Raw genomic sequence first — 13,541 nt, 5'->3', positions numbered from 1 at the left:
CAAATAATCATACAAAATAAATGATCTGTAAACTTCTGGTTCCTGCCTGCAGGTGGTGTGTCGCTCCTGCTCCAGAAACAGATACCCGCTGAAGTATCTGAAGGATCGCATGGCTAAAGTCTGCGACCGCTGCTACACCGAGCTCAAGAAACGAGGCAAGTTTTTCTAACTTCTAAGTTTAGAATCCGAGTGAACTTGTATCGACCTTTTTTTATGCAATTTGCAAGCAATTTTAGAGCCACAGCCTGAATAAAAACATTCTTCTCACATCACAAGGGGGCGCCCTTTAACTGTCAAGATATTAATAGTGTCTAAAATCTCATAAACCAGAATTTGTAACCTCTGTCTAGGAAAAGGCAGTGAAATCCGCCTACAGTCCTAAATTCCTGTTGGAAAACTTGGGATGGTTTCCTCAACCCCGAGTTCAGCAAGCGATATCAGGTTAAAATGGCTGCCCTCAGTGTCTATAGTAAACAAAGCAGCGCGACTTTAGATCAGTTAGCGTACCGACGTATTAGCTGTCAAATCTATAATGCTCAAAATATGGATCACTGTTTGGAGGAGGTACATTTACATCACTCATCACAGTTAGCTGGCTAGCTTATTGCTAGCATACAGTGAACATGGAGGCATCTGTGGGTATTTTTCCACTTTGCACCTAACACAAACCTTCTGAAGTTAATTGAATACAGCAATAATAATAATAATGTGTGTGTGTGTGTGTGTGTGTGTAGGTGGGAACATTCCAATTCCATGTGGTAGTGCGAGTCCACACACACAGCGTGCCAGTAGACCTCTGTCTGCTGTGTTTCAGAGCCTGCAGCCTCCCAGCCTGTGGAAGAACAGGAAAAGCATCACTTCACCTCTCGCTCAGGTATTACTCTCTCTCTCTCTCTCTCTCTCTCTAGCTATCTATGTCTCTCCAACTTTATTTATGTGTTTGTTTCCTTCCATTCTTCTATATTTTACTTTTATATTATACTTTTGTGTTTGTGTGTGTGTGTGTGTGTGTGTGTTTGTGTGTGTGTGTGTGTATGTTTGTGTGTGTGTGTGTGTGTGTGTGTGTGTACGTGTAGGTGTCAGTGGGTGCTGAAGGCTCCACTATAAGTGGGAGTTTACAGAGACGGAAGAAGAGCAAGCGGAAATGGAAGAGGCTGTGGTTCCTGCTCAAAGACAAGGTGCTCTACACCTTCACAGCTCGAGAGGTGAGGGGACACCGAGTCTCCTACACCAACACACACTCACACACACACACACACACAATTAACTGTCATCAAAACACTCACACCTAATAGTATCTACATAACACACATTCAAATTCATTGCTTATCTTTCCGTTTGTTTGTCACATGTATGTTTATTTCTGAACATTTCTCTCTCTATCTCTCTCTTTCTTTCTATCTATCTATGCACCTATCTATCTCTTCAGGATAAGGTGGCGAGTGAGAGTTTGCCTCTTCAGGGTTTCACAGTGAAGCTGTCTGATCAAACCGAGGGCGAGGACACAGGCGGCGTCTTTCAGCTCTATCACAAAAAAACGCTGTACTACACATTCAGAGCAGATGATCATCACACCGCACGAAGGTCTGATTCTTTCTCTCTCTCACACACACACACACTCACACACACACACTCAAATATACACTATATTGCCAAACATTTTGGGATGTCTGTCTTTCCATGCACAAGAATCCAATATGGAGTTGCCCCGCCCTTTGCAGCTATAACAGCTTCAACTTTTCTGGGAAGGCTTTCCACAAGGTTTAGGAGTGTGTTTATGGGAATTTTTGACCATTCCTCAAGAAGCGCATTTGTGAGGTCAGGCACTGATGTTGGATGAGAAGGCCTGGCTCGCAGTCTCTGCTCTAATTCATCCCAAAGGTGTTCTATCAGGTAGAGGTCAGGTTCCAGTCAAGTTCCTCCACACCAAACTCACTCATCCATGTCTTTATGGTCCTTGCTTTGTGCACTGGTGCCCAGTCATGTTGGAACAGGAAGCGGTCATCCCCAAACTGTTCCCACAAAGGTGGGAGCATGAAATTGTCCAAAATGTCTTGGTATGCTGAAGTGTTAAGAGTTTCTTTCACTGGAACTAAGGGGCTGAGCCCAACCCCTGAAAAACAACACCTGAATTCAATTATATGGAGGGGTGTCCCAAAACTTTTGGCAATATAGTGTATATACACTGTTATCAGAGCTGCTGTTATTCACTGAATCAACACCTTCTGACCAATCACGTTTGAGTATTCAAACAATTCTCATTTATTTGGTTCAGATTTCACATTGTATAATTTTGTCCTCTTTCACCCCTGCATACATTCTTTCTGTCTTATTTTACAGATGGGTGAATGCCATGGAGGAAGCCACAGTATTATAGTATTAACTGAAGCAGAAGAGGAAAGCGTATGTTAAACCACATCTCACTCCCACGTGAAGGATTATTTGCTCTTCTGGGGTTTTTTTTTCCACTGCTGACTTTTACACGAAGACGTTTCCGCATACGATCACTGGATATTCCACGATGGAAAAAAATAGACAGTGTTACTTGACTCACTTTTGTTCACTTTCTCGCTGAAGAAACAGTGATGAATTGCCAAATGTAAATAAGTGATATAAAATGAAGGAATGTTTTACTACAGAACATTTTATCCGCTTCATGTTTTTAAAGTTAAGAAAAATGACAGGTATAAATTTTTGGTTGAATTTTGATACACAGTGATAAGGATCAATGTGCATTGTGTGAAATCTATTTCCAATTTCAGCGCAGGAAGATTTGATACAAGACTGTATATTAGCTGTATATTTCATCAGGAGTTATTACATTGTAGACTGTAATGTAAATCGATAGACAGGGCATGGGGAAATTGTGCCGTAGTTCTCCGTTCAGCATCATCGTTAGTTTTTAATTTACACATCCGTTCTGAATTTCTCGTGTGGTTTACAGGAATAGGTCAAAAAGGAAATGCACACAATTTCATACTCACAAATTGTTTGTTGTGCTTCTTTAGTTTTGCACTGGAGCTACGATGTTAATGTGGTTAAATAATAGAAGTCAGTCTATCTCAGTTTATATTTTTGGACGAATATATCCCCAAATCAGCACCATTAATCTATATTATCTCAATATTGAATATTTTGTGTAGTATTTACAAATTTAAATATAAAATACAATTATATCACTAACTTTTTTGCTGTGTGTCTCCTCCAAACATTTTGAAGGCGGAGCTTAATATATATATATATATAATAATATATATAATTTTTTAAGAGGGAGCAGATTGACACCAATATGGCTTCATTATCATTTTTGGGAGGCGGGGCGTAGGGAGCAAACTGACACCAATATGTCCTCATTACAGTTCTTGGGAGGCCGGGTTTAGGGAGCAAACTGACACCAATTTGTCCTTATTATAATTTTTGGGAGGTGGGAATTAGGGAGCAGACTGACACCAATATGTCTTCATTATCAGTTTTTGGAGGTGGGGCTTAGGGAGCAGACTGACACCAATATGTCTTCTTTATCATTTTTGGGAGGCGTGGCTCAGGGAGCAGACTGACATCAATATGTCTTCATTATCATTTTTGGGAGGCGGGGCTTAGGGAGCAAACTGGTACCAGTATGTCTTCATTATCATTTTTGGGAGGTGGGGCTTAGGGAGCAAACTGGCACCAGCATGTCTTCATTATCATTTTTGGGAAGCGTGGCTTAGGGAGCAGACTGACATCAATATGTCTTCATTATTATTTTTGGGAGGCGGGACTTAGGGAACAAACTAACACCAATATGTCCTCATTACAGTTCTTCAGAGGTGGGGCTTAGGGAGCAAACTGACACCAACATGTCCACATTATAATTTTTGGGCGGTGGGGCTTAGGGAGCAGCCTGACACCAATATGTCTTCATTATCATTTTTGGGAGGCGGGACTTAGGCAACAGACTGACACCAATATGTCCTCAATATCGTGTTTAGGAGACAGACACTAATATGTCCTTATCACTATTTTTTGAAGGCGGGGCTTAGGGAGCAGACTGACACCAATATGTCTTCATTATCAGTTTTGGGAGGCGGGACTTAGGCAACAGACTGACACCAATATGTCCTCATTATCGTGTTTAGGAGACAGACACTAATATGTCCTTATCACTATTTTTTGAAGGCGGGGCTTAGGGAGCAGACTGACACCAATATGTCTTCATTATCAGTTTTGGGAGGCGGGACATAGGCAACAGACTGACACCAATATGTCCTCATTATCGTGTTTAGGAGACAGACACTAATATGTCCTTATTACTATTTTTTGAAGGCGGGGCTTAGGGAGCAGACTGACACCAATATGTCTTCATTATCAGTTTTGGGAGGCGGGTCTTAGGAAGCAAATTCACATCAGCTATCAGTTAATTTTTTTTTTTTTTTGCAAAGGTCAATTGACACACATTTAGCTACATCTTGATTTTGTTGTTGTTGTTGTTTAGATTACAGACAGACTTCCTTTAAGTCTCAGGTTGATCTGAGATGGAGCTCCATTTCTGAACTAAAGAAGCGAACATGACACTCTATACACATCATTTGGAAAAATGTGTAAAAAAAAAAAAAAAGTGACGATGATTGATGATGATGCTGAGTCTTTCCTACTACATGATCAAGTTTACTTCATTACATTGCTAAACTTTAGTGCACCACAGTATCAGAGGTCAACTATACCAATGTGGGGTTTTTTTTCATCCTCTTGTTATCTTCTCTACATTTCTATAGAATTCTACAGTCAGTCTGAAAAAGCTGAGCCTGCACCAGATGTTCAGTTCTCTTTACACAGGCTGACTATTAATATCATCACGAGGTTGATTTCTTGCTGTTATTTACATGACCACTGTGGTTATGCGCAAGTTTGAATGTTCTTCCACTCGCAGGTTTTGCATTGTTTCTATACACAGTAACCAGACTTCAGCAACGGCATCATGAACCACATTCAAATCACTGATGGTAAATTTGTCCACAGGAGATTACAGGCTCTCTGTGACAAATGTCTCCACACCAGAGACGTGAAAGACGTATGATCGAGCTCTGTCTTTCTACAGATGAATATTTCTTGTTTATTTACTAATCCCTGCAATCAGATTTTGAATATATAAGCTTGTACAAGGCCGAGATTGGAGAACACTGGTGATATGTTTCTTTAAATATCTGTTGCTGCACTGATTTGTATTTTATTTTCTTCACAGTATTGAATTAAGTAAGGTTTATTCTGCTGTACGTGTTGACGATACACTGATGTGTTGCAAATGTTACTGTAAGCTTCCTCTAGGTGCTTCACACCGACTGAGCCTTTACACTGCACCCTATAACGAAGCCAGCTCCTCTTTTCTTTTCTTCTCTCCTTTCTTTGTTTCAAAGGCAACGTTTTTTTTTTATGATACATTACTGAACTTTGTATCAGATCTAGACATGCACATTATCTCATTTTTCGAGGTTACAGTCACACACTGTTTTACGTTACGATTATATACACGACAAAACCACAGATCCTAGTAAAGTAATGTAAATGAAATGTACATAATTATATAAAAAAAAACCATACATTTTCTTTTATTTGCACTGATAAATGAAGTAAGAAAAAGAAAGTTATGCCAGTTTTATCAATAGTTTTATCTGATTTTTTTTTTTTATTTCATGAGGGAATAACAGTTTGGTGTTTATTTTATTGTTCATTTACAAACTGACACTTTTTTTGTACTTTATTATTAAGGTGAACCAGCTGTATGGATTTGGGATACTATTGTTCAAATAAATATAGTAAAGAGACGTGTCACATACAGACCAATCATTTTTAATTAATTAATTATATCATTTAATTCTATTAATTAGTGTGGTAATTGATAAATAAATTCATTAAGAATTGTAATTATGATTCCTGAATCATGAATAAATTCATTATTAAATATAATTATTCATTAATATGAAGAAAAAAAATTAATTATTAAATATAATAGTTATTATTAGTATATAAAATTATAATATATAATGTAACGTAAAAAGATATATAAAAGCAAAATGCATACCATTTTTTGGTTTTATTTATTTAGCTCATTTGAGTGCTGAAATAAAAAATATTAAAACTACATATTAATTAAATCATCCACATTAATGAAATCATTGACTTCATGAGTTGGAACTCTTTTTACATTTTACAAATTCCCATAAATCATGAAAATATTACATTTTCAATAAAAAGTTATCAAATAAAAGTAACAATATTTTCTGGAGCATAATTCCAAAACTGAAAGCTAAAATAATAATTATTTTAAATATCTACATGAAGCCAGTGTAGTTCCCTGAGCAGCTGATAGGGGGCAGCACAGACACTTCTAATCCCAATGACCTTATACGAGTTGCCGGTGTAGTGATGGTGCAGAACAGCGATGGTAATTATGACTATGTAACTCACTCTCCTTCCTGTTGATCAGTAACTGAACGTGAATACGCTGTATCATTACACTAATGTGGCCAGACTCTTATTCAAATCTGATTTTTATCTCCTTCAGTTCAACCAGGAGAAGAAAAAAAACTCATATCTAAATAATTAATAGCTCTCCAAGGTCACCGGGCCTTCTCTCTCTCTCTTTAATTACACACACTGCTTGTGTGAGCTAGGCCTGAATTCTGGACGCTTATCTGGACCCCTTGTGTAAGAGAAGCCCCCTTATCAGTGGCATCGCTTTGCATCAGAGCTCTCGCCGCTTGTGGTGATCAGACCTCGAGGGCTGAGTAAGGTGATATAACTACTGTAGGTTTGGATAATGAGCTTTATCATCAAGCCCCGGGCATAGTTGGGTAAAGTGGGACGAATTGTGAATAATTGATGTGAACGAAAAGAAAGAAACGGCACAAAACATTTCGGCCTATTTCTTTTCATCCGCTGAAATATTGATGGTGCTGCTTCATTGTGAGGGCTTTGTATGAGGCTGATTTGGGATGTGTAACCTTAGCCGTGATGATAGAATTCTGTTAAAAAAAAAAAAAGCTGTCAGACTGGCGGAAAAGGACTATTTAGGCGAGAGAGTCTGGGAGAGATAACAAGTGGATGGAATTGCAAATAAATATTTGTTTACTGAGATGTAGAGGAAACAAGAACACATGAGCTGGCAGAGAATTATATCCTCAGACTTTTTGTGTTCTTCCAGATTAAATCTCTTGATATAGAACAATTCTGCATTAGAGCTTTTTAATTCCTGACTTTTCCACTTATAAATAAAATTGCATTTATTATTAAATTTGATTAATATCAACACCATGCTTGTTTTTTTAGTTATTGCGTTTTAGGTGACCTCCTTCTATTTTACTTCAACTATATTAACTGAATAACAACCATAACAAAGGTGATACTGGTTTATAATAATCCCTAGTGTCATTTAATTGTTGTTTTTCTTTAATCTGGAGATATATCACAGACCTCTGGGAGTCTTTGAGATGTATGGATGTATAATAGGACTGTTTTTACAGAATATCGTATTTGTTTCTTGGTACATGAATGAAATTATTATCCGGACAGAACTGTCTTCCTACACTGGCCTGCAAAAGAATATATTCCCCTTGGCCTTTTGGTTGCTTCTCTGACTAATCTGAATCGTGTTGGATGGCCAGCTCTAGGCAGAGATGTGGTTGTGTCATTTCTTTCCAAATTTTTTATTTTTATTTTTCACACTTGTAACCAAATCCTGTCCCGGATGTGTTGGTCTTCACGATGCTGTTTGTTCAGGTGTGTCCTTCAACAAACCCTCCAGGGAAATGTGTGAATACACTGAGATCATGTGACACTAACTGCACCCCGTTTAACAACTTCTTAGATTCCTCATGGTGATTGGCTGCCTCAGAGATAAACTGAAGGGTGGCGATTACGCAAAAACCACTTTAGTTCAAAATGTGATTGAGGACAAAATGTGCTAGAAGACGATTCAACACAACTGGATGATTGCGTCAGATTAAATAGACCTCTCCATAGGGGCAACTGGGGTGCCAATACTTATTTTAAGTGTGAAGTCTCATCTGTGGAGGGAGAGTAGGAATCAGATTTAGCAAATGAATGGATTTATGATTAAAGTACAACAAGACCTGGACATTGTGAGACTGTTCAGGTCCGTCTGTTCCTTTTTTTGGTTAAATGAGTTGTGTGCAAGATAAGAGAGAGAGAGAGAGAGAGAGAGAGAGAGAGAAAGAGAGAGAGAACAAAAAAAATTGAGAGGAACCAATCTATAGGGAACGGATAGCGTTCGGCAAATGAAACCTAGAGAGACTGAGAGAAGCTGAACTGCAGAAACTGGGCTGCTCCAGTTGCTAAACTCCCTCAAGTCTCTCCTGACCCAATAACAAGATTGATAAAGTAGGGACAGAGGGACAGGTAGTGGGGGACAGATTTATTATCTCCGTCTTCCTGCCTGAAAAGTACAGACAGAAACACCGGGCTAGACAATTAGAGAGAAATCTTGACAATGAAACAATTTGAAAAAGTCCTGTTAGTGTGTGTGTGTGTGTGTGTGTGTGTGTGTGTGTGGAGATAAGATTTCTAAAACGAGATAATTCCCCTCAGACTTCTATCATTGTCTCTATCTTTGTAGCCTTAAAGGTTCCAGAAGTTTCCGAGTTCGAATCCATGGCCTGCTAATTTCCACTCACATGTGAAGGAATGTAAATTTTTTTATTCGTTTTTATTTAACAACAAGGTCAAACTTTCGCTTTTTTGAGACACGCTTTTAAGAAAACCATGTGATGCATGTAACTCAGAGACCACAAAACCTCAGCCTGAAAGAGAACCAGATTGTTGTTTAACCACAGCTAGAAAGGCGAGAGGTTAATTTTAATCGGCTACGTGATTAGCGTATGAGAGAGAGTGAGAAAGAGAGAGAGAATAGAGAGAGAAAATAGAGAGAGAGAGAGAGAGAGAGAGAGAGAGATAGCCATCTCTATGACGCAGAAGACAAGATGTGTTTTTACTACAACACTGCTAAATTCTCTGTTCTTATTAACTTGAAGGTATCTATTCATTTGCTGTAACTACGCAGCTTTTCTTCTTTCTTTCTTTCTTTCTTTCTATCTGCCTATATTTGGGGAAAATAATTCAGTTTATTTCAAATGATTGATTAAGATCTTAGCACTCACAAAACTAGCCTAGTTTGACAAACCCACACACACACACACACACATTTTAATTAATTATCCTGTCTACTGTTTAAAACTTATTCATAGTTCCAGGGTGGAGCAGCGTGATTCCTGCCCCAGTGGGCATCTTTTACTTCTTGTTGCATTATCTTTTGCAATTTTTCACCACTAGGTGAATCAGTAGAGCATCATATTTTATGAAGATGTACACTTGACACTTTGGATAAGCAACCACTGGTCATTTCAATTCAGTTCAATTTATTTGTATTGCCCTTTTCACAAAGGATATTGTCACAAAGTCGCTTTACAGAAATTTAGGAAATGCTTTTTTAATGTTGAAATGCATTCCTAATGAGCAACGGTGATGAGAAAAAACTGCCTGCGATAAAATGAGGAAGAAACCTTGAGACTCAAAAGGGAAAGTTTGAGAAAACCTGACCATCACATCCATATGAAATGATTTATTTCCCCTTTTCCCTCTTCCATTCTTTTCTGGTCTAGTGGAAGACTTTCCACTAGACGTTGGAGCGTGGCTTTAGTGATTAGTGATCATTCAGCTACAAGAGCATTAGTGAGATCAGACACTGGGATGGGATTGGGATGATGTGGAGGCTCCAGTTCCAGTTCATCCCAAGGGTGTTCAGTGGAGATGAGTCAGAGTCAGGATACTCGAGATCTTACACTCTAACCTTCATACATCACGGAGCTGTGTTTTGTGTCATGCTGGATCAGGGTTTGATCCAGTTTGATCCCAAAGGTGTACAGTGGGGATGAGTCAGAGTCAGGGTTCAGTGCAGGATACTCTACTTTAACCTTTACACACCACAGAGCTGTGCTGGATCAGTGTTTGAGCCTCTTAGTTAACAAACTAAGCAAACAAATACATCCTAGACAATTGTTTAGGGAAGAACCATATATGTGAGCGAAGGTCAGGTTTCAACAAACTTTAAGTGTGTGTATGTGTGTGTGTATGTGTGTGTGTGAAGCTTATGCTGCACTTACATGACCCTGAAACCAAATTAAACTTATCTAAGATCAGTTCCTAACCACCACACATTTGTTGATAGTTTGTGATTCTTTGAGATAATTATTATCATTTCCTTTTGTCGTAAAAGACACATGCGGCATTTGTGTGTTAGTTAGGAGACAAAAGAAAAAACAGTGTCATTCTGTGTGTCATCAGTCACCACTGCCATATATGGCTAAAAAAACAGGTCTGTGTTTGTGGATTTTTTTTTCTATTTCTCTCTCTCTCTCTCTCTCTGTGTGTGTGTGTGTGTGGGTGAGACAGCAGGACTCCACTCCTATCACTCTGTCCATGAAGTCACCATTGTTATCTCGACTAATGTTTATGACCGACAGCTTTCGTGTTCTTGCGCATAGAAGAAAGAAAATGAGGTCACATATCTTTTACGTGTAGTCGTGCTCAGGATTGTGGCATGGCAGGGAAATCCCCACTGGAGACCAATGTTTTAATAAATCCGTAATGAAGTTTAAAGTGTAAATCTTTTCTATTTACTGCCAGATTTCAGAATCGTGAACTGTTTGAAAGACAGAAGTGATTAATATATGATCATACATAATAGAAAAAAGAGCTTTCAGTGTACTTAATTTTTCTCCTTGCTGAATTCACAGAGAGAGAGAGAGAGAGAGAGAGAGAGAAAGTGTGTGTAAATGAGTGTCTGTCATTTTTCTCCTTTTTTTGGACATTGTTTGTTTTTCCGCCCTGGCGGCTTCCTTTCCTGTCGCTTAGCCTGGTAGTGCCGTCTGGTGTAGTGCTGTTCCATTACTTTGCATCACATTCACACACACACACACACACACACTAGTGCCTGCATAATCAATTGATCATAGTGAAAGGTCATTAGTTAGAGCAGTGCTGCCGGGCCTGTCAGGGCCAGTCGTCTGTACTGCTTCTGTTCAGGTCAGTGGAAACATATAGGAAAAAAGACACACACCCACACCCACACACACACACACACTCCAAAATTACCAACTAAGAACCACCACCTTTTAGAGTTTTTTTTTTCCCTGAGGAAGTCTGTAGAAGTCTATCAACTAATATAATACTAATATCCTGAAATGTCCTAACACAAATCTTTCTGATTAATAATATTAAATATTTTTCAGTACTTTTACAATCATATTTCTATATTCTTTAGCGAGTCTGCGAATTTCAACACTGCTTTCAACACTGCTTTTCCACAAAAAAGAAAGATCATTTGGGCAACCAAATCGCCAGCCACACAATTTTCCTGTAACCTTTCAGCAAACATCCCATGTATCTAACCATTCATGTATCTAACCAGTGGCTATTTCAAGGAAAACAAGACTTTATAACATAACATATCTTTTATATGAAATGTTCCAGTTCTGTCCCTTTTGGGGTTAAATTGTTTTTCTCTATTATTAAACGTTTTGTCCTGGAAAAGAGTCATTGTGGATGTGAAGAAAAACTCTATCTATAAAGGCATTGAACAGACACAACAAGGCTTAGCAAGGCCAATTTATTTCCTGGCACGTTTTGAAGGAAACTGAAGAACCCACAGAGATCCAGAGAGAACAGGAGGCCAGGATCAAGCTAGGGACCTCAGAGATATGACACACAGTTGTACCCACAACTTATAGATGAAATAAAATAATTAGTTTTTCACGGGGTTCACAAATGAGGCATGCCACGATGAGAAAAACTCCATGAAATGTCTTACTATTAGTGCTGTCACCATCCTACAGCATGACATTTTTCTATTAAATAAATGTTTTCTACTAATTACTCCCAAAACTGACTCTAGTTCTTTCTAAATCCCTAAATCTATTGATTTCACCATGAAGTCTAAAGATCTGCATGGGGTGTTATCACTGTTATAGAATTATTTCCTTCTATTTCTACGTAATGATTAAATGGGTTTAAACTGATTTCCGTCAAATCTACAAGGCTACCGTAAGGAAATATAGGCCTAGGTCTTGCTTAATATGTAAACGCTCGTATTAATGATACTCACAAGATGAGTCAGAATGGAGTTCGCTGTATCTGATCTCAGAGTGTGTTCAGGAATGAAAGGTTCTTACCGATTTTTAAAGAAATACTCAAGAAAAGGAAAATGTCTGAGAAAAACCTAACGCAGAGGAAGGAAGGCATACAGGGAGAAAGAGGGAGAGGGAGGTAAGAGCAAAGCAGAAGAGAAAGAACTAGAAAGAAAGGAAGAACTGGCTGAAAAGGAGAAGAGACCAACAGTTAAGAAAGAAGTGGCTCTAAAGTTAGAAGAGAAGTGAAACAGGGCAACAGTTCAGGAGTAGTCAAAGATCTCTTACACACACACACACAGACACACAACATGACACTCCCACACACACTCTACGATGGAATTTTCTGGAACTGATACTTTTTAGTAAATTTAAGCATACAGATCGATGAGTTTTAGACTCCAGGTCTTATTAGCTGCAGTTGAAGACGTTATAAATAGCAACACAGGAGCTCACACTACTTTATATACCACAGCCTGGACTTAGAGCAAAGGGTGTAGCAGAGTGAGTAAGCATCATGTGACCTTATGAAGGGTACGTGTGTGTGTGAGAGAGAGCGACAGAGAGAGAGAGAGAGAGAGAGAGAGAGAGAGAGAATATGTTAAAGATTTGTGTGTTTTCCAGTACTATGAGGTAAGAGCAAGGAGGAGTTCCCTGAACTCGGGTTTCAGCCTGGGATCTCCCGAATCTGTCGTGACAGCTACCTCACCTGAGCACATGCAAAACAACGATGTACTTTCTGAAGGTGTTTGTAGAAACACACGCCTAATCTTGAGTAACACATCCTCGCTTGTTTCATGGAAAATGACTTAAGCCTGACTTCCTTATTCCACTTACTGTTAGAGCAATCTACAGCAGGAAGCGCATACTGTTACACTGCATTGTTTTCATTTTTTTAAAAATTGTAATTAAACTAATTATGCTAATCATTTTGTCAATGAGTTGGTCTAAACCAAACTTTCTGGTTTGTAGAAAGGAAAAAGTGAGAATTAAATTCAATTAAAAATTGTTTTATTTACCCCAAGGGGGCAATTTAAATCACACAGAGTAGTTAAAAAAGATCAGTGCAAATACAAAATTAAGTAGATTAACATAAATAAAATACAAGAAGAGCTTGATAGACTATTTTTTATTACTATTTTCTCTTACACAAAAGTATTATATATCATGTTAATATATATATATATATATATATATATATATATATATATATATATATTGTGGTTTTGTTTATTTTATCGTTTCAAGAGAAGGAAGTAACAAAGAAAACTTTTTCATTTTATTATCTTTTTATTGCTAGGTAAAAAATGCATTTTGCATTATGTACATCTGTACATTTATTTACTCTTGACAAAAAACTTAGCT

The 13,541-nt window shown here is 38.2% G+C and overlaps 1 protein-coding gene across 3 annotated transcripts in view; it reads left to right on the top strand.

The window, feature by feature from the left end:
• fgd5a (FYVE, RhoGEF and PH domain containing 5a) overlaps window positions 1–5,556 on the top strand; it is a 42,651-nt gene extending 37,095 nt beyond the window's left edge. For 2 of the 3 annotated variants that reach the window (XM_058373372.1, XM_058373371.1), the window contains exons 17-21: window positions 53–155; window positions 735–874; window positions 1,077–1,205; window positions 1,430–1,584; window positions 2,341–5,556. In XM_058373372.1, coding sequence (XP_058229355.1) covers window positions 53–155; window positions 735–874; window positions 1,077–1,205; window positions 1,430–1,584; window positions 2,341–2,377 — 564 coding nt within the window. In that variant the 3' untranslated portion in view covers window positions 2,378–5,556. The remainder of the gene's footprint in view (window positions 1–52; window positions 156–734; window positions 875–1,076; window positions 1,206–1,429; window positions 1,585–2,340) is intronic. The other variant, XM_058373373.1, reaches the window with a different exon arrangement.
• The last annotated feature ends 7,985 nt before the right edge of the window (window positions 5,557–13,541 follow it).

This window comes from Hemibagrus wyckioides, linkage group LG21 (genome assembly GCF_019097595.1).
Source record: "Hemibagrus wyckioides isolate EC202008001 linkage group LG21, SWU_Hwy_1.0, whole genome shotgun sequence".
NCBI lineage: Eukaryota > Metazoa > Chordata > Actinopteri > Siluriformes > Bagridae > Hemibagrus > Hemibagrus wyckioides.
This window is presented reverse-complemented; position numbering and strand designations above follow the sequence as displayed.